The following is a 21,675-nucleotide window of genomic DNA, read 5'->3' as shown; positions in this document are numbered from 1 at the left end:
TTGATGCATAACATATTGGGTGTCCTTCTTGAGATATAAATGCTCCTATTGCATAATTTGATGCACCTGTAGTTAATGTTAATAATTTTTTAAAATTTGGATACCGCAAAATTGGATGTGAGCTTATTAATCGTTTAAGTTTTTCGAATGCTTCTATATATAAAGGATCTTTTATATTAATTCGGACTCCTTTTTCAGATATTTTGTAATTGGTTGTGCACCCTTTGCATAGGCCTTAACAAATTTCCTATAATAACCTGTTATACCTAAAAAGCTCTTAATCTGTTTATCCGTTTTTGGTAATTCTAATTCTTCTATTACTTTGATTTTATTTGGATTAGGCTTGATACCATCTTTTGTTAGAATATGTCCTAAAAATTCTGTTTCCTTTTTCAGAAAATTACATTTATCCATTTGTATTCTTAAATTTTTTGATTCTAATACCTTGAAAATATCTCTAATTGATTGTATATGTTCCTGTAACGTTGTACTAAAGATTAGTATATCATCTAAATATACTACGCATGTTTTGTTTATAAAGTCTCGTAAAATTTCGTTCATGAGTCGTTGAAAGGTTGCTGGTGCATTCTTTAACCCGAATGGCATTCTTGTAAATTCATACAAGCCATGAGGTGTTACGAACGCTGTTTTACACCTATCTTCCTCTTTGATTGTAATTTGATGATAACCTTTTGCTATGTCTAGTGTTGTAAAATATTGGGCTCGTCCCAATTTATCTAAAATTGAATCAATGTTAGGAAGAGGACATTTATCATCTATAGTTACCTCATTTAACTTTCTATAATCGATTACTATCCTGTACTCTCTTTTCCATGAATTATCCATTTTCTTTAGAATTACTATTAAAGGGCTGGAAAATCGAGAATTACTTTTCCTTATAATTCCTTGTTCCTCCATTTCTCTGATTTGTTTTCTAACTTCTTCTTCATGCTGGGGTGGGTATCTATATAATTTAGAATTTATTTGCTCTTCTGTATCAGTTTTTATTTCGTGATGAATTTCCGTAGTACTTGTTAATTTTTCTCCTTCTTTAAATAAAAGGTTTTCGAATTTTTTCAATAATTTCGTGATTTCTCTAAACTCTTCTGCATTTAGATGATCTAATTTAATTTCTTTTAATTTCTCATTTGTTGCTTCTAGAGTACATATTTCACTGAAATGGAATGGTTTATTTAAAAATTCTGATTCTTTTTTATTTAGTGAAATTTTTCCATCTATTAGATTTATCATCGTGTTTAAATGATTTAATAAATCAATTCCTATTATGAAATTATATGTCCTATTTTTTAAGGATGTCGATCTCCATCTTATATACGCATTTTCAGGTAAATTGAATTCTTTTGGTGCTTCCCTATGTACTTCATGGGTAATTGTTTCTTTGCTTGTTACCGTTCTGATTGTTATATTATTTTTAAGTGGAATTTTTCGAAATTCGTTCAATTCAGAATCCACTTAACTTATATGTATACGCTCCCGTATCTATTAGCGCAATGTATTTTTTATTTTTAATTGTTATTACTATTCATGGTAAGCTTTCCGAGGCTTCCTTGTAAAAAAAATTGATTCATTAACTTCCCTATAATTTTCAAATTCTCTTTAGCTTTGCCTAGGCGTTTGCAAGTGATTTTGGCTGCTACTACTACTAGGGTGTCCTGCTATTCGGGATCTCTCTTGATTTGAATTATTAGCTTCTCTATAACCTTCAAGTTCTCTATAGCTTTCCCTAGGCGTTTGCAAGCGATTTTGGCTGCTCCTGCTACTAGGGTGTCCTACCATTTGAGATCTCTGTTATCAAAGAACTTCTGCGTAAATTATATTTTTTGTTTTATTTTTTGGTGGCAAAAGAACATATTGATATTCTCCGCAACCTGATCTTGACAACGCGACATATAATTGGCCATGTGAAAAGCAGTCTTGGCGTAAATCGATCCCCACGTGTTTAAATGTTTGACCCTGCGATTTATTAATTGTAACGGCGAAAGATAGCTTAAGGGGAAATTGAATTCTTTTAAAATTAAAAGGTATATCATTTGGGATCATCGGGATGCGAGGTATAAGTACTGTTTGACCAACTGCTGGACCAGTCAAAACGATTGCAACGATCACGTTATTGCGAAGAAATTTGACTTGAAGTCGGGTCCCGTTACATAAATTAGGTGGTTTCAGATTTCTAAGTAAAATTATTGGGGCGCCTATTTTTAGCTTAAGGGAATGTGGAGGAAGGCCACTTGGGTTCAAAGAATTTAGAAACTCCTGTGGGTAATGGACCACATCTTCTTGATCCATTACATTATCAATAGATGTGTATGTGACTATATCTCCTTCAAGTTTATTTAAAATTATGTCATTGATTTCGTCCACGCTACTGTTTCTCGCCGCCAATATTGCCCTTTGACACATCCATTGGTGATCTTTTTTTTCTATTTCGCTGATGTCAGGGTAAACTTTTGATATTAAATCCTCAATGTTACCTACTCTTACTCCTAAATCGCTGTCCATTTCAATTTTATTTTGAAAATGAGGTATTTTCCCGTCTCCTACTAAAAGTAATTTTGAAGGAAAAGTTATACTACCTCCCCGCAAATGGGCTCTCATATTTATCGATAATTTTAAAATATTTACAAACTTCCATAATGGAAAACTTTTAAGGCAAGGCTTTACAATATCTGCTCTAGTCATAAATAAACGCAGCATTCAATAAATTACTGCACTGAACTCGTTGCCTGCGAGTTCTATTCCTTACTGATCGGGCATTTTGCTGTGCTAATCGATGGGATCGTTCAGCGCTTGATTCCCGATTGCGGCCAGCCAAAGTTCGGGAATTCGGTGAGGCCAAACGTTGAGAACGTTCAAAGCTCGATTCTCTAGCACGGTTTTGTTCACTGATTGCTCGTTGAGTACCCAACCTATGCATATTCTCATCCTTAATTTCATTGCCAAAGAAAGAACGTAGAAAATGAATAAAAAGAATGTAGAAAAAAGAAATGTAAGATTAATAATCAGAAACCTGCACTTGGTATTTACGTAAACTGAATATTATGTCGAAAGAATTACCGTAAAATGAAAATAAGGTAAACTACTGCGTTTGACCGTTCAGTACGGAGCCAACCGCGCGAGTGAGCCGCGAAGACAATTTTATTCAGGATTACGAGACTCTTAACCAACAACACATTTATTTGGATCAGAGAGCTGCAACGGTCACAGTTTTTTCAATCATACCCGATCATTGACTCAGATTTTTTGTGACGGAAAACTTTGCTTCAACAAAAATGAATGATCGTAAGCGAACGTGCTCAAAGCGAACATTCAGTTCCAATCACTGTTGCTTGTTTCGTAATGATTTTTCTCGATCGAACGCCTTGTGTGAGCAGCAACGAATGTTCGAGAATGATGCTTGCATTCAGCTCGATCACAATCTACTGTTTGGTTATACCGGGTGCTTTGATGGAAAATATATCATTGATCATTTTAAATTTATTATTTTTGGTATATAAAATTTATGCCACAGTTATTATATAGTAGTCCAAAAATATGAATTCTTATTTTTCCCAGAAAAACATTTGGAAAAAAAGGATCTTTCTCCTTTTCTTATTATCTTATTTTTCCTAGAAATGCATTTGCAAAATAAAGACCTTCATCCTTTGTTATTATCTTATTTTTCCCAGAAATACACTTGTAAAATAAGAACTTTATCCTTTATTATTATCTTATTTTTCCTAAATACGCTCGGGCCATGTTCAGTTGATAGCTTATTGTTTTTAAATTCATTTTATAAAAGTTTTAGCGATTAAGATTGAAACCAGAAAATAAACCTTCTTTTAATTTTAAGTTTTTGTTGATCTCAATGAAGAAGTGATTAAAATTTGCGTTCCCTAATATTTTAGGCATCTCCTTTGTTTACTAATTTTAAGCATTAATTGACTTTTAGTTTTAAGCGTTAAAAATGAGAAATATATGCAGTAATGTTTTGGTTAATTTTATGCATCGCAACTTGTTTCCGTTAAAACACACAAATATGCACATACATATTCGTAAGGCAATTCTCGATCTGATTGGTTCGATCACAATCAATTCAACGCACACTTGATCGATGTCTGAGTTTTCGTGCATCATTGGACTCGATCGTGTTTTTCTGTTCAATCATTTCCAATCATCATACCGGAACCAAAAAATCAGTTTGAATCAGTAAGCAGAACAATCAAAACAACTGATCGATTGTTAATACAACTCTAACAAATAATTTCGACCAAATTAGTTATCACAAAAACGGTACTCACGCACTTTTTTTAGATCACTAAAAGAGAAATAATTCTTTCATACATAACTTTTGTGTATCTTTAACCGTTTTCGCAGCGCAAGGAACGGAAGCCCTCAAAGATAAATAATTTCCCCCGTTTTTTACACATTTCCCACCGTTTCTTCGCTCCTATTGGTCGCAGCGTGATACTATATATCCTATAGCCTTCCTCGATAAATGGACTATCCAACACAGAAAGAATTATTCAATTCGAACCAGTAGTTTCGGAGATTAGCGCGTTCAAACAAACAAACTCTTCAGCTTTATAATATTAGTATAGATTTTTTATTTGTGTTGTATTGTCCGTACTGTCCATATGCTAATTTGGTTTTTTTTAAATTCTGGCCTAATACATGTATCCTCATATCTTCTTTTTGTCATTATCTCTATAATATTATAAAGGTCATGTTACTCATAAATTTTGTCTAATATTGTCCCCTGTGTCATTTCTTTGTGTTCACTAAAAGACTGTCCACGTTGCTCATGTCTATCCCTTATAATATATTCTAAGTTCATCAGCTTTGTATTTAATATTTTGTACAAGTATTGCTAACTCGCTCGCCATGTTTGCCTTTATACTGCATATTCTTCTGTAGACTTCGTGGGGTTCCAGATCTGGTTTGTATCTTAATTTCAACGCCTTCTTGATGTCCGTCCAGTTGTCCGGGGTGGAAGATTTAATATTACGTCCTTTGCCTCCCCTTGTATCGTCCTATAATATATTGCCCTGGTGGCTTCCTTTTTGACCTCTTCATGTCTTATATTTGACAGCATATATTTAGTGCTGCTCATAAAGGAATTTATCGTTATTTCACCTTTTCCCGTGAATGTGGGTATATGCTGAATATTTTTTATAACTCGTTGTAGTTCATTTTCCTTGGTTGTTTGACGATGTTGGAGTTCGACACACGCTTGTCGAAGTTGCTCCAACTGTTGCTCTCTTCTACTCAGTTGCTCGATGAGCTCTACGTTGGGTATCTGAATCTGTTCCTGTTCCATTATTCTGTTGTTATCGAATATTTTTTGCCACCTCGATGATGATGACTCCACGCTTTATTTTTTTTTCTTCTTGTTCACTGCAAAGCTTGGTTTTTTTCGTTATTCTCGGTGGTTTAAAAGTTTTCTTTGTTTTTGGTTAGTTTCGGTGGGTTAACGCCTTTAATTAAGGTCGTTTTCACTGCGAAAACCAAAAGGTTTTCTTTTTTTCGGTTATTTTCGGTGGGTTAACGCCTTTAATTAAGGTCATTTTCACTGCGAAAAATTATTTTATTTTATTTTTGTTATATCCTGGAGGGTCTGGTCAACTTCCTGAGTTGGCTACAGATTCGCAGTATTTGTTTGGGTGTTATAGTTACGTTTATCGCTATCCTTGTAAGTCGCGGTGAACGGGTTTTTAAAAAAAGTCAAAAAATGAGTCCCTTTGAAATGCCGACTCATTTCAAGAATTTGCCGATTTAATGTATATGTTTATAAATATATATAAAATAAGGATATCTTCATTTCTGATAAGGTATTACGGAGAAGTTTGACAACATAATAACATAATTCATTATTTTATTCTCAAATAAGTATTGTACATATTAGTATAATCATCATTTAATATGTTTCTCTTAATATAAAATACATATATTGTTCAGCGACGTGTTACGCGGGAAAAAACAAGATTTTCTTAAGAAATTGAATTGCAAAAAATATAAATTTCTGAATTATATTTTCACTCTGCGATGTTTCAACATTGACTATTTTCCAACAACATCGCGCAGATCGATTTCGTCTACTTTATCTTTTGAAGAAGAAAGCAGCATCAAAGAATTCAAACGTTCATCCCCCATTGTTGTACGCAAATCGTTGAAAACAAATTTCAATTTACTAAAAGAACGTTCACATGAAGCTGACGTGACAGGAGCAGTCATTATGTAATGAACAATTTTGTACGCAGAAGGAATGACCTTTCTCAATTTGTACGCTACTATAGAAATGTCATCGAAAGATTTACTCTCTATATTCATTATTACGTAAATGTCATTCAAATAGTCGATATTTTAGAAGTCGGTATTTTAAAAATTTAATAACCGTATTCCATAATATTATTCAACACAGCAATTACGATTCGAGTCATACTCATACCTGATTTCTCGCAGTTGCATAATATATTCACCAAACTAAAGCAAATCGCATTATATTCATAATTAATTCAACATTATCTAGATATAGGAATATTTTATCGACTTCAGATTATTACACTAGAAACTCGTTTATTAGAACATTTGTTTATATGAACACTCGTTCATTTGAACGCCGATTCACTCGCTGATTTCAATTTTTAACATTGCTGTATACCTGTATGATACGATATGATAAACTAATCATAATCTCCTTCGTCAATTTAAACAGAACGAGTTTCTTGTGAATATAAATATTGCACATATAAAAGTAAATTAGGAGATAACCGACTTTTGAAAGAATGACGATCGATAGTAAATTCATTCTTCGAACTTAAAAAAAATATATTCAACCACTGTTATTCGATCATTGTAGTGTTTTAATAATCCTCGTGGAAATTACGAAAAGGTGTCTTTTTAAGCTTGCTTCCGCAATTATAGAGCTATTTATTGCGTCTTACTGAAGTTAGAATTTTCATAAATGCCGGCTAGTGAGTTCGCAATGGGTTTGACGTAAAAATTAATGTGCAATAATATATTTTGATGAAAATCTTTAAAATATTCAATAAGTTTTGACAACAAATTTCCAGGTACTTGGCAACTCTCACTGGAATTGCCGAAATGAACTTTCAAATTTTTAGTTATGATATTAAAACGGCCGAAAATGCCGACTCGTTCATAGATGGGGGGGTGTCACACATAATAACATCTTTTTATTTGTGTATTAAATATATTAAGTAAATGGGAGCTAGGAAAAAGTTTGGACTGCTCTCATTTAATTTATAAAGTGCTATAACTAATAAGCTAAAATATGGTTTCAAAAATATGAAAGAGCTTAGTTCGAGTGCAAACAAACATTTTATACTCTTGCAACTTGCAGGAATCATATCCAGGAAATAACTTAAGGAGTAAAATGTCAACTAGATATTCAGAATCCCAGCAATTCTATATACTATATACTTACATTCATATACTTTATATAACTAATACACTGGCCGACAGTATATGGAGTTAGGGTAGTATCTAGCAGATTTTATTAATTCACTATATTCATTAGGGTGATTAAAAAAAAAAAAATTTTTTTTATTTAGTACTCGGAAAAATAGGTTCCTAGACACCTCCAACAGAGCTTCTCCACGCACGAGTTCTTAATTGTAACGGGAAGGTCCTCTTACTTACAGTTTTCTATTTTTTCTTATTATTAGATAGAAAAATTTATATATCGCTTCCAACTACTTGAAAAAATATTTTGCTCCTTAGATTTTGTAGAAAATTGAATGCTCTACAGAAAAGGTCTACGATTTTTTCGTTTAAAAGATATTAACATCTAAAGTTTGATTATTGGGAAAAGTTTGTATTTCTTATGAATTTTATAACTCAATGAAAAAAATAATTATGAATGATGAAACTAATAGCTGACTAACCCGAATGAACCCGCATGAAATGAAAAATGACCTGTACCCTTTGAAGGGAATCCAATGAAGATGGTTTGTAAAAAAAAAGGAATCAGTAAGTGTTCTTTTTTAACCGACTTACGGGCGTAAATTTCCAAAAAATGACTTTTCCACACAACTTTTTTTCTACATTATTAGTTTTGTTATCCAATTGATTTATTTTAAATTATTTGAATCGTTCAATTTTGGTCGTTTGCTTTCTTTATTTCGGCTATTCAAAAGGTAAATTACTGAAAGTTATTCAGTAAAAACTTTATATGTGTTTCATACATATGTGTTTCATACAAAGTGATCAGTTACAGATTGAAATTTGTTACAATGGCACGAAGCGGTTGCCCTAATATATGTAGGTCCACGATCTTTTTCAATCAACATATGTTGCCAGCCCAAAGCACACACGAGTACTCGCAGGATGCGATGACATACGTGCGGAATTATGGATCGCGGTCAATTAGCAAGCGATCGTCACGAAAAGGACAATTCAGGTATTTTCAAACAACAGTTACGATGTTTGGTGGACTTTATATTGAAGCAACGTATATATGTGGTGCTCTTAGATACTGAATGAACTCTGTTGAGTGGCAAATAAGAGTTAATACTTTAACCTTTAACCACAACCTTATGTTTCAGTAAACATTAAAGAAAAATCATCAAAATAACTTTATCTTAGAACAATAAAAGCGCACTATCAGTACAACAAACAATTACAACCCAAACAGTTATTTACTAGTAAACAGCCACCATCTCAATAGTATGAGCAGCGATAATCATAGCCTATATAAGCAACTGGAACAATTGCCTCGAGGTCACTTTATCATTATCGACTGCCGAGTAACAAGTTACCACTTGTAACACTTGTACAGTTTAAGTGTAATATATTCAATATTGAAGTACATGTGAATACGTTGAAATATTATACAAATAAAGGATCAGTCAGAACCAATCTCATTGGATGACTTAAAATTATATATTTATTTTATTCCTAACGAGTAAATAAATTAACTGGTGCCCAACGTGGGGCAGCAACAAAAAAGGATCATCAATAATATCCTTAGTCAGTCTGCCTAAAAGGGAAGAACCTAGTCCCTGGAAACAAAAAAACGATTAATTTAAACCATCCAAGAAGTTTACCGGATCCCACACAACGTCAATGAAAAGGGATTCACATAAAAATCCTAATACGACAACAAATTGAAAGTAAAGGATCAATATACTATCCTTGGCAAAAAACACATTTTCATAGAAAGAATACCATATTAAGCAGCGCTCCAAGAATACAACTAGAGATCGATCTTTAGTAAAATAAATCAACAAATAAATCAGCAAGATGACAGAACAAGCAAATTTAATTACATTAACCAACGCTGTCGCCGATCTGCAACGACAGTTATCCGAACTACAATTAAGAAGAAGTGCAACCATTCCACAACGAACAGAACAAATATGTTCTTACACCAGACCAAAAGAAGTGGATCTGAATATGTTTATATCAATAACACAATTTAATGGTGATTACAACGAATACAGGAATTGGAGGAAAGTAGCAACCACACTAATGGAAGACATACGACAATTCAAAGGACATAATATAGGGGGAGGAAAAATTACTGGCAAAGCAGCACAGATCCTGATCAACCACAACGTAAAGAGAAACTTCCAAGACATCATCGATAGGCTAGACGATTCCTATGCCGACAAACGACCAATATACGTCCTGGAGGAAGAGATAACGAAAATACAACAAAAAGAACTACCACGCATGTATATTATGACATTCTGAACCAAACATTGAATATAGTGCTATCCAAGATTGAGATGACACACAAGGAAGAACGAATAGTCCAAGTATTGACACAAGAAATCCAATCTAAAGCAATCAGAACATTCGTCACTGGACTGAGAAGTGTAGCTATCAAGAATGCCATCTATGCACGAGCTTGCACAACATTAGCAGATGCCTACAGTATCGCCCGTACATGATTCACGCCAACAAAACATCGAGTACACTCCACGATACAACCATCATCAGTGTTAAATGAAACGCGTTGGGTTCGGTTATAAAATAGTACTCAGCTCTGGTTGCCCAGAGCTCCTTTATTTATAGCATTCCTTATCCTAATTCAGGTATGCACCACATGCTGAGTGCATACACACATCTTAACACTAATCTACTATACATACCGAAGTATGTACACATATCTTAAACATAAGTGTTCTCAACGGCAAACACAATTGTTTCTTGTCTATTATTCGTTAGGATCATTTGCAGTCTCAAGGGCAAACAATCCTTTACATTGTATACATTAAATACTAAGGTCACTAAACAATATACCCGAAATGAACATTTATTACATTGTTGATAAAAATGGGTATTTGTAAATAGATATCTACGTTTAAGACTACATTCGTATACGCTGGCGATAATGAACATAAATATTTGAACTATGACAATTGTATCTTTACAAAAATATCTTCTTTACAATTGTAGCCGTTAAGAACTGTTCAGAAATCTGAACATACTGCCCACGTTGAAGTGTTTACACTTCAAAATAATTCAAGTATTTATAAATTTTGGGCATGTTAATTACATTTTTTAATTACAAGATTGGCGGATCGAACTCGTAATAATTTTTCTAATATAAGTTATTTTTTATTGCATACATTTTAAATTTTTAATATAATTTTCATTTTCTAAGATTAATAACTAATTTCTAAATATATATCCTCCTATGGGATATACGTTCCTTGCTGCGTTGCAGATGCGTCGTAGGATTACTGTTAAGATTACTGCCATTCTAAGTCCAAGTGTTTCGAATTTAATCACGGGACTTTTCAGGTCGTATGCCCAATTTCTCCAAGTGTAAACTGGTGACCTCTTCATCGATTATTTTTGGTAATATATGCAATTCTACGTTCTACGATTTGTGCCACCAATTGATTTCTGAATGAGTTGAACACCTCAAGCTGGGATGACCGTGCACGAAGCCCAAGTTTACCAGACGTCCTTTGATCAACAAAATAATATGATTACCATTGGATAGTGTATAACGATCAACTTGAGGTTTGATAATAATTTTCTCTTTGGCGTTGCATTCAAAAATGCGACGCCGATTTAAAAAACCGAAATTACCAATATTACAAATGATCGCATCGTCAGGCATGTGTTCAAAATGTGCGCCAGTAATAATGTCCTTGCAAACAGTTGTTGTTACGAAGATGATAGCTTCTTTGTATGCTTGCTCCTTAGTGGTTACTTCATAGCTTTTCATAGCCGCTTGCAAAACAATGATGGAATCGATTTCGGTTATAATAACGATTCCGCCGAAACTACTCAGAGCTTATGCGCATCTTTTGCCCATATCACATAACCAGCAACACAGCACACTTTGCCAGAAATCATCACATCGGTGGGCCGTTTAATACCATCAATTAGCTACTCGCGACAACCATACAGATTATAGAATTTTCTCTTGGTCGCCGAGTCGTTGACGTTGATGGCTAGCACACCGAGATGTCTCTCCTTCACCATTTCACATAAATTGTGTACACCGGTTGTAATTTCTCGCTCAAACACTTGAAGTCCGATTCGTGGGAACTTTTCATGCACTAAGTTGGTCAAATCACCACCATTATCGAGAATCAAGTTCACGAACTGACCATCTGAGAACCGTAAGGTCTGTTCAATACTCCATAATATTCTTCATTCATCAGGTCAAACAAGGAGTGGTGTAATGATCCTTTGAAGGGTAACACTGACCTAGTCTTCCTTTTCATCCTCCTCCCCGTGAACGCGATGATGTCGTGAAGCTGTTCAATAAGTATTTGTTGTGCAGCTGCTGAGTCATTGAGTTCACTTGTTGAGTATTTTAAATATTTCAGTGGATTTAAAATTTGCTGCCTTTCAACCGAATATTGAAATAGATCGATGTGGATAATTAAATCCCACGTTGTCCTGGTCAAGCCAACAGATCTTCTTTTTTTTTTGAAAAATACTTCAGAACTATTTTTTTTAATAACTTATGTTATACTTAAACATTTTATAGATTGTAAAATTATAAATAAGCTTAACAAAGTAATAATAACAATAAGGTTTTTTATTTTTCTTGGTTTTTAGTTCGAGTCGACCGCTTTTATCTTTATTATTTATCAATTTTTTCTTTGGTAGGAAAAGGGTAAACAATGTGCATCGCTCTTTATGATGTGCCATTGCTTATCCTTACGTCTACATTTGCAATTGTGGGTTAAAATGACGTTTTCCATACGTCCTTTCTTCCACTGCAATGGTGGAATATTTTGTTCTTTAAAAAATACAAATGTACCACTTTTAATATTTTCCAAGGAAACCTGACGTTTATTTCTTTTTCGTGGTTCATTATTTTTAAATTTTCTATCTAGAGAGATTAATCTTCCTTTTGTTTGTGAAGAAGAATCTCTTAAGATTATATTTTTCTTTTCGAATGGAAAAGCTGCAGTTAATTTACTATCTGTGGGGAATTTTAAATTATTACGAGAATTTTTCTTGTACTGTGTTTCCTTTTTGGTTTTATTAACACATTTTTCCAAGGATTCTATTTTCCGAAACTTTTTTCGTGGATTATCTAAATTTTTATCTAAATATGTCACAACACCACAGCGCGAGTTATGTGTACACTATCATCCCAACCAGACACCACACAACAAAATATTATAAATTGGACAAAATAAAAGATTAAAGAAAAACAAGTAAACATTACAAAAAATATAAGATAACAAGTAGAGATAAAGAACATAATGCAAATGTATACAAACATGTTTTGGTCCTTATGTTTGACTATAATGATAACCCAAACATTATCGGGTAAACCCCACAGTCATGTTTGTTTGCATTCAATAGAAAATAAGATTACATTTTACAAATATTGTATTCATAATGCAAATGCATACAAACATGTTTTGGTCCTTATGTTTGACTGTAATGATAACCCAAACATTATCGGGTAAACCCCACAGTCATGTTTGTTTGCATTCAATAGAAAATAAGATTACATTTTACAAATATTGTATTTCATAAGAAAATAAACAAAACAAAGAAATAGATTAAGAAAATTGTAGTCACTTTAGTAGTTATATAAGCAGAACATAACTTGAAACATCAGAGAATAAAATATAATGTCATAGAAATAACATCATTGGCATTTTTATTCCTCCGCTCGAACAAACCTAAAACTGGCGCAGTCGGTAAAAACAAACTGCAAAGTTGAGCGATACTAAAAACTGAAGTTTTTAAGTTTCGTAAGCTTTAGCAACGGGAAGCAAATCTTAAGATTAGCTCCCATTTTAAAAAGATCTCTTATATATACAAATATATAAGTCGGTCGGCACAGATAGCCAAGTTTAAGAAATTTAAGTTTCTACACAAGTTATCTGGAACGTCGGAGAGCGACTCCGAGGACTACAATTTGTGAAGGCGAAGAATAGCTTCATTCCGCCCATCAACATTACCAGGAAGAGTGGGATTAAAGATTAATGCCCCACACACAGAAGACGCAGAAAGAGCGAAGTGCACCATACAAAGCAACAACAACAAGTTCAGTTGTAATAAAAGAGGATACATCAGCAATGAATCCAGGCGAGCAGCAACCACTTCAGATGACAGGATCGCAAATTTTGAAGGAAGCTTCAAGAATCATGGACTTTGACGGCAGAGATTTATCATCATTCATCAGGGAAGTTGACATGATCCTTCCTTTATTCAACCCCAACCCATCAATGTTGGAATTTGTAACGCAGCGACACGTCAAAACAAAAATTAAAGGAGAAGCAGCAAGTGTCATCCGGCCTTTGGGACCTACACCAACATGGCAGCAAATGAGAGAAGAACTCATAAAGAATTTTGGAGTAAAGGAGTCGTACCACACCCTTTACAATCAGGCGATTGTACTACGAAACTATAACGTAAGTCAATATTTCCAAAATTTAAAAGATATTTTAGATAAACTAAATTTAAAACATGAATTCGATAGGATAAAGCCTATAGAATTTTCCCCAATTAACAACGAAAGTTTAATTCTAAAAACATTTTTAAATGGGATACACCCCAACTTAAGCAGTGTAGTGATTAGTAGAAATATAAGCACCATTAGAGAGGCTTTTAGCGTTCTTCAAGAGACAGGTTTGCTAATACAATTTGATAAAAGACAAAACAATTATAAAAGAAATAATTATAGAAATTTTTCAAATAGAAATTCTTTGTCTCACAATTTTGGCAATTTCAATAATAACCAGTATATGCAAAATTCCAATAATTTTTAATTTGGACAAAATCAGCCGAGAGAATTTCGTAACAATTCTAACCAAAATGACAATTATCAACAATTTAGCTTTGGACAAAGTAGGCAAAATAATTCACAACAATCTAGAAGATATAATTCAGTCCAAAGGAGACAAAACCCCCCCGAACCGATGGAAATAGATCACGTTCAAGAACAAGCAAATTTTCGGTTGCCAGCCCAAAACAATCGTTACCGATAATAGAAGTGACCATAAAAAATTCCAAAACTAAATGTCTTATTGACACAGGGTCTACAACATCATTATTGAAATATAATGTGTTAAAAGATTATGAATGCATTGAGCTTGATAAACCAATACACTTTAGCACCATTAAGGAAAATTTTTCCCTAAATAAAGAGTTAGTCACCCCAACCCCAAACGAATTCAATGAAAAAAGTTATATACATTGGAAACTAACCAACATAAAAAATAAAAACTTTGATGCAATAATAGGACAAAATATTTTAAAACCTATTAAAGCAATAATTAACTTAGAAAAGGAGTATGTAGAAATAAACGGCAATAAAATTAAATTTATAAACTCATGCCCTTACAATTACGAAGATATTAATATACTTACAGAATGTAAAGAGAATTTGCTAGATATTTTATCAAATAGTGACATGAATGAAGAAGAAAAGCAAAAATTAGAATACATTCTAAAAGCAAATAGCGATTTATTTTTCCAAGAAGGTAAAAACCTTTCTCATACTCATGAAATTCAGCATGAAATAGTTACAAAAACAAGTAGACCAACTTATAATAAAATTTATAGATATCCCCAAATTCATGAAGAAGAAATTATTAGACAGATGAACGAGATGTTGCGCCAAGGTATAATTAAAGAAAGTAATTCCCCGTACAACTCGCCTCTTTGGATTGTACCGAAAAAGCAAGACAATTCAATGAAGAAAAAATGGAGAATAGTTATTGACTACAGGAAGCTAAACGAAGTCACTATAGATGACAAATTTCCAATACCCCATATAGAAACAATACTCAGCAAACTTGGAAGAGCTCAGTATTTTACAACATTAGATCTTGCAAAAGGCTTTCATCAAGTATTAATAAAAGAAGAAGATAGACCAAAAACAGCTTTCTCTACACCCCAAGGACACTTTGAATTTATAAGAATGCCTTTCGGACTAAAGAATGCACCAGCAACTTTCCAACGTTTAATGAATTCAGTTCTTAGGGAATATATCAACAAGATATGTGTAGTTTATTTAGACGACATCTTAATTTTTAGTTCAAGTATTGAAGAACATACCCAAAATATCAACAAAATATTTTCAGCATTAAGAAAACATAATTTAAAGATTCAGGTAGATAAATGCAAATTTTTCGCGAAAACAACTGAATTTCTAGGTCACACTTTAACAACAGAAGGGATACAACCAAATTTAAGCAAAATCGAAAACATACAAAAACTAAAGTTGCCTACTACATCAAAGCAAATTAAATCATTCCTAGGTATAACAGGTTATTATAGAAAATTTGTAAGAGATTACGCTAAAGTAGCACATGGTTTAACAAAATATTTAAAAAAGGATATTAAAATAAACACTCGCGATCCTCAGTACATATCATCCTTTGAAAAACTTAAAAATCTATTAGTAAGCCCACCAATATTGAAATATCCAGACTTTAACAAAAAATTTGGCATTTCAACTGATGCAAGTGACTTTGCAATTGGCGCAGTATTAACCCAGGACAGTCATCCTATAAGCTATGCTAGTCGAACACTTAACAAACACGAAAGAAGTTATTCCACTACAGAAAAAGAACTACTAGCTATTGTCTGGGCAGTGACATATTATAGACCATACATTTATGGCAGAGCATTCGATCTCTTAACCGATCACCAACCACTTAAGTGGCTCCAAATAAAAAACAAGGGAAAAGACATTAACCCAAGATTGCAAAGATGGTTAATTAAACTAGGTGAATACAATATTAATATAAATTACGTGAAAGGAAAGGAAAATAACGTAGCCGATTTTCTAAGTAGAATAGATAGTAACACAGGCGAGATTCATTCATTGGAAGAAGACAACATAAGCACAAATGCTACAATCCACTCTCAAGAGGAGGAACTAAATGATCATTTTCCAATTTTACACACTATTGTAAATCGCTTCAATACACAAATCATTTTAACAAACAAGAAAATTATGGAATCTGAAGAACTAGGCAACACGAAGAAAATTTTTATTAGCGCAGAAGATATAAAAAATAATAATTTCATAGATCTTTGTCGTAAGCACATAAATAGTGGAAAAGTAGGTATTTTTTCTTATTTAACCGATAATCAGTACAATATAGTTCAGCAAAAGCTTATTCAAATATTTAATAGACATGTAAAGTTTTTTAGATGTGAATTCCATGCTAAAGATATGAAAAATGAAGAACAAGTTTATAAACAAATTGCTCAATATCATAAAAATGAAACAGGCCATGCAGGTATTAACGAAAATTATGAAAAATTGAAAAAACTAATATACTGGAAAAATTTGAAAGTTTTGATTCAAAAATATATAAATAATTGCGACGTTTGCAATAGAGCAAAATATGATAGAAAACCTTTAAAACCAAAATTTCAATTAACGAAAACACCATCAGATATAAATGAAATAGTTCACGCGGATATATACATAAATAAAAAATGTTACTTCCTTACTTTTATAGACAAATTTGCGAAATTTGCTATGGCATTTCAGCTAGAAGATAGAAACAGTATAACTATTATAGAAAAGCTTAGATTATTCTTTTCTATCAAAGGTAGACCCAGAATGTTAATATTAGATAATGAATTCAACTCAATTAACATAAAAGATTTTTTTAGGAAAGAAGAAATAGAAGTTCATTTTACAAAACCAAACAGTCATACTGGGAATTCAGATATCGAAAGATTTCATAATACTCTATCCGAAAGAATTAGAGTCCTAGAAATTGAAAAACCAAGCCTTTCGACAGCGGAAAAAGTATTTCAAAGCATAGAATGGTATAACAAATCTTATCATTCTACAATTAAAGCCACACCTCTTGAGGTTATAAATGGAAAAACTGATAAGAATTTGATTAAAGACACTATTCAGAAGACTAAAGAAAAATGCATAGGAAAACTAAATAGAAATAGAGAAGAGTTTAATAACACTCAAAAAGAAGGTTACGTAAAAAATTATAAAGCAGTTCGGCACAAATTCGAACCAAGGTATAGAAAATTACCATTAGATAATATTCACCCGACAAATATTAAACGTCCAAACAAATTTTTAGGTCAAATACATCTTCAAAATAACATTGATGATAGCAATTGTAATAATTAGCAATGCAGCCAAACTGGAAGTACATGAAATACATACCGACAATGGATACGCAGAAATTATCACCAACACTAAACAGATTGTTACATCATCTGACCTCGTAATTCACATAATTGACCCTCGCGAAATTCTTTACATACTAAATATAGGGTGATTTTTTAAAAGCTTGATAACTTTTTTTAAAAAAAAACGCATAAAATTTGCAAAATCTCATCGGTTCTTTATTTGAAACGTTAGATTGGTTCATGACATTTACTTTTTGAAGATAATTTCATTTAAATGTTGACCGCGGCTGCGTCTTAGGTGGTCCATTCGGAAAGTCCAATTTTGGGCAACTTTTTCGAGCATTTCGGCCGGAATAGCCCGAATTTCTTCGGAAATGTTGTCTTCCAAAGCTGGAATAGTTGCTGGCTTATTTCTGTAGACTTTAGACTTGACGTAGCCCCACAAAAAATAGTCTAAAGGCGTTAAATCGCATGATCTTGGTGGCCAACTTACGGGTCCATTTCTTGAGATGAATTGTTGTCCGAAGTTTTCCCTCAAAATGGCATCTTTGAAAAAATACGGTCCAATGATTCCACCAGCGTACAAACCACACCAAACAGTGCATTTTTCGGGATGCATGGGCAGTTCTTGAACGGCTTCTGGTTGCTCTTCACCCCAAATGCGGCAATTTTGCTTATTTACGTAGCCATTCAACCAGAAATGAGCCTCATCGCTGAACAAAATTTGTCGATAAACACATTTCGAACCGAACACTGATTTTGGTAATAAAATTCAATGATTTGCAAGCGTTGCTCGTTAGTAAGTCTATTCATGATGAAATGTCAAAGCATACTGAGCATCTTTCTCTTTGACACCATGTCTGAAATCCCACGTGATCTGTCAAATACTAATGCATGAAAATCCTAACCTCAAAAAAATCACCCGTTAATATAACAAAAATCTCGCAAACATATTCACATTTACATTACTACACCCTATCTAATGAAATTGAAATCTTGAGAGGTAAAATCAAAACATTAATCCCAAGAAAAGAAGTTAGTAGAAAAAAGAGAGGGTTAATTAACGGTATAGGTTCTGTACATAAATTTCTATTTGGAACGATGGATGATGGAGATAGAATAGATATTGAAAATCACCTTAAGAAAGTAGATGAAAATTTACATAATTCAATTACAGCTCTCGACCACCAAATAAAAATTAATAATTTCTTTTCGAACACGTTTACAAAATTAAAACAAATTATTGAAGACGAAAGAAATAATTCTTTAGTGTATCAAGAGAGAACAGACAAAATATTGATTCTTCATGAACAAACAATAAAGATAAACATTCTCAAAGACGCAGTAAACCAGATTCAGGAAAACATTATTTCAGCAAAAAATGGTATTTTTCACCCAAGCATTTTAACAAATGAAGAAATTTATAATTACAACATAGACCTCAACAAACTTCAATATATAAAATTATGCGCCTTGGACTATAAAGAAAATTTGTTAATGTTCGTAGTCAAAATCCCAAAAGAATTTCAATCGGTACAATTAAAAACTATTATTCCTATACCAAACACAGCAGGTAAAGAAATAACAGCAGAAATCGAAAATGTTTTTGAATACAAAAATGTCACTTATAAATTCGAAGAAGCTAAAACACTCAAGGAACTACAAATTTCTAAACATTGCATCTACTTATTAAATTGTGAACTTATCAAAAATAGCATTACAGAAATTTTACAAATTGATGAAGAAACTATTTTAATAAAAAATGCAAATGGCATAGAACTAAACCAGAACTGCGACAACAGAAAAATTAAGTTGAAAAACACTACATTGATTCATTATAATAACTGCACTATTAAGACCCTATACCAAACATTCTCAAATACTAAAATTTCATACAATCAGAGATTCTATTATCCAAACTATGATACTCACAATTTCACTAACAAAATTACAATTAACGACCTTGTATTTAAAAACGAAGAAAATTTAAAAGAAATTAATGAATTAAAATATCACAAAAATATCTCTCATATTGGAATATCAATTTTAAGTATTATTGTGATTATAATAATAATTTTAATATCTTGTAAAATTAAAAAAATGAAAAACAATACTATTCAAACTCAGGAGAGTTTTCCATTAAGGGAGGGAGGAGTTATGTGTACACTATCATCCCAACCAGACACCACACAACAAAATATTATAAATTGGACAAAATAAAAGATTAAAGAAAAACAAGTAAACATTACAAAAAATATAAGATAACAAGTAGAGATAAAGAACATAATGCAAATGTATACAAACATGTTTTGGTCCTTATGTTTGACTATAATGATAACCCAAACATTATCGGGTAAACCCCACAGTCATGTTTGTTTGCATTCAATAGAAAATAAGATTACATTTTACAAATATTGTATTCATAATGCAAATGCATACAAACATGTTTTGGTCCTTTTGTTTGACTGTAATGATAACCCAAACGTTATCGGGTAAACCCCACAGTCATGTTTGTTTGCATTCAATAGAAAATAAGATTACATTTTACAAATATTGTATTTCATAAGAAAATAAACAAAACAAAGAAATAGATTAAGAAAATTGTAATCACTTTAGTAGTTATATAAGCAGAACATAACTTGAAACATCAGAGAATAAAATATAATGTCATAGAAATAACATCATTGGCATTTTTATTCCTCCGCTCGAACAAACCTAAAACTCGCGCTAAATTGGAGCTTTTGTTAGTTGATCCATATATCAACCACCCAAACACACTGTTCTGCAGTTTGTAATTTATATTTTCAATAGTTTTTTTCTCTTCTTTTAACAGATCAAAAAATATGTCCGCACCTAAAAGTAAGTCAATTTTACCTGGAACATTAAATGAAGGGTCTGCTAGTTTTATATTCTCTGGAATATTTTTGACTTTTATGTGTTCTGTTGGCACATTTGACACAATATTTTTTACCACAAATGTGTCTAAATTTGTCTCGAAAGGATCTATTACTGATTTTAATTGAAGACTAACTTTTTCTTTTGTATTGATCTTGTTTCGTCCAACCCCTTCAATAGCCGCAGATTCTCTGCTGGAAGGAAGTTTTAATTTATTTTTTAGTTCTTTGGTTATTAGGTGAACTTGAGACCCACTATCTAATAAAGCACGTGCCTTTATTATTTTTCCATTACGGCCTTTTATACCAACAACTGCTGTTGTTAGCAGGATATGTATAGAATCATTTTTTAATTTCGCATTTTTAGTATTTTTAATTACTGCGCTTTTTGCTTTAATGGATTTGTCTTTGTGAAGCCATAAATGATGGTTTCCTTGACAAGTGAGGCAACTTTCGCCTGTACATTCCTTTATATTGTGCCCTGTTTTAAGACATTTGGTGCATAATTTGTGTTTAATTACTGCATCCCATTTGTCCAGTGTAGAAAGGGCTTTAAATTTATGACAATAAAATATATTGTGAGAGTTATTACATCCCATTATGCATTTAAATTCTGCATTTTGAATTTTTGGTGATGTTTTTGAAACTTGTGCTGCTTCTAGTGCATTCCCTTCATGAATCAGAAACGATTGTAGTGAATTTAAGGTAGGTATTTCCTTAGGGTTTTTAAGGGAATTTTCATACCTAAGTCTTAAATTGTTGTCCAATTTTTGCACAAGCGTATAATTTAATAAAGCTTGTAACAAATTATCAGAAGACAAACTGAGACTTTCCAATGCTTGTGTACTTTCAGAAATTTTTTCTTGAAATTTTCGTACACTAAAAGCAGTCTCAGTCACTACTGGTGCATCTAAAATTTGTTTGAAATAAGTGTTTGCGAGTAACCTTTTATTCGTAAATTTTTCATTAAGAAGGTTCCAGGCAACTGAAAAATTAGTCGAGGTTGAAGGCAAATTTGCAATACAACTTGCAGCCGATCCTCTTAATTTTGTTTTTAAAATACACATTTTATATGTGTCTGAAACATTTTGAGAGACGACGAGTTGCTCAAACAATTCTTTAAAAGCAGGGTTGGGCATTTTTGCACTACCACTAATTTGCACTACCACTAAATATTTAGTGATAGTGAAAAACAAATTGCACT

General features: G+C 32.5%; 1 protein-coding gene and 1 pseudogene across 1 annotated transcript; one reads left to right on the top strand and one right to left on the bottom strand.

Annotated features, from left to right (window-relative positions):
- Positions 1–9,984: 9,984 nt before the first annotated feature.
- LOC105224500 (adenosylhomocysteinase-like) lies at positions 9,985–11,478 on the bottom strand (annotated as a pseudogene).
- A 1,861-nt stretch (positions 11,479–13,339) lies between these two features.
- Positions 13,340–17,873, top strand: LOC125775538 (uncharacterized). The gene is made up of 2 exons (XM_049446193.1): positions 13,340–13,868; positions 17,526–17,873. Exons 1-2 carry the CDS (start codon positions 13,440–13,442, stop codon positions 17,724–17,726), a joined length of 630 nt encoding a protein of 209 aa, XP_049302150.1. The 5' UTR covers positions 13,340–13,439; the 3' UTR covers positions 17,727–17,873.
- Positions 17,874–21,675: the final 3,802 nt, after the last annotated feature.

Source organism: Bactrocera dorsalis, chromosome 1 (genome assembly GCF_023373825.1).
Source record: "Bactrocera dorsalis isolate Fly_Bdor chromosome 1, ASM2337382v1, whole genome shotgun sequence".
Classification (NCBI taxonomy): domain Eukaryota; kingdom Metazoa; phylum Arthropoda; class Insecta; order Diptera; family Tephritidae; genus Bactrocera; species Bactrocera dorsalis.
Note: the sequence above shows the minus strand (reverse complement) of the source record. Positions and strands in the feature narration are given on the sequence as shown.

Excerpts from the sequence above, each read along its gene's own strand:
- LOC125775538 (XM_049446193.1), top strand. The coding sequence starts at position 13,440 with ATGCCCCACACACAGAAGACGCAGAAAGAGCGAAGTGCACCATACAAA. Across the intron at positions 13,869-17,525 it reads TTGTACTACGAAACTATAAC|GTCAAATACATCTTCAAAAT; the intron begins GTAAGTCAATAT and ends ACAAATTTTTAG.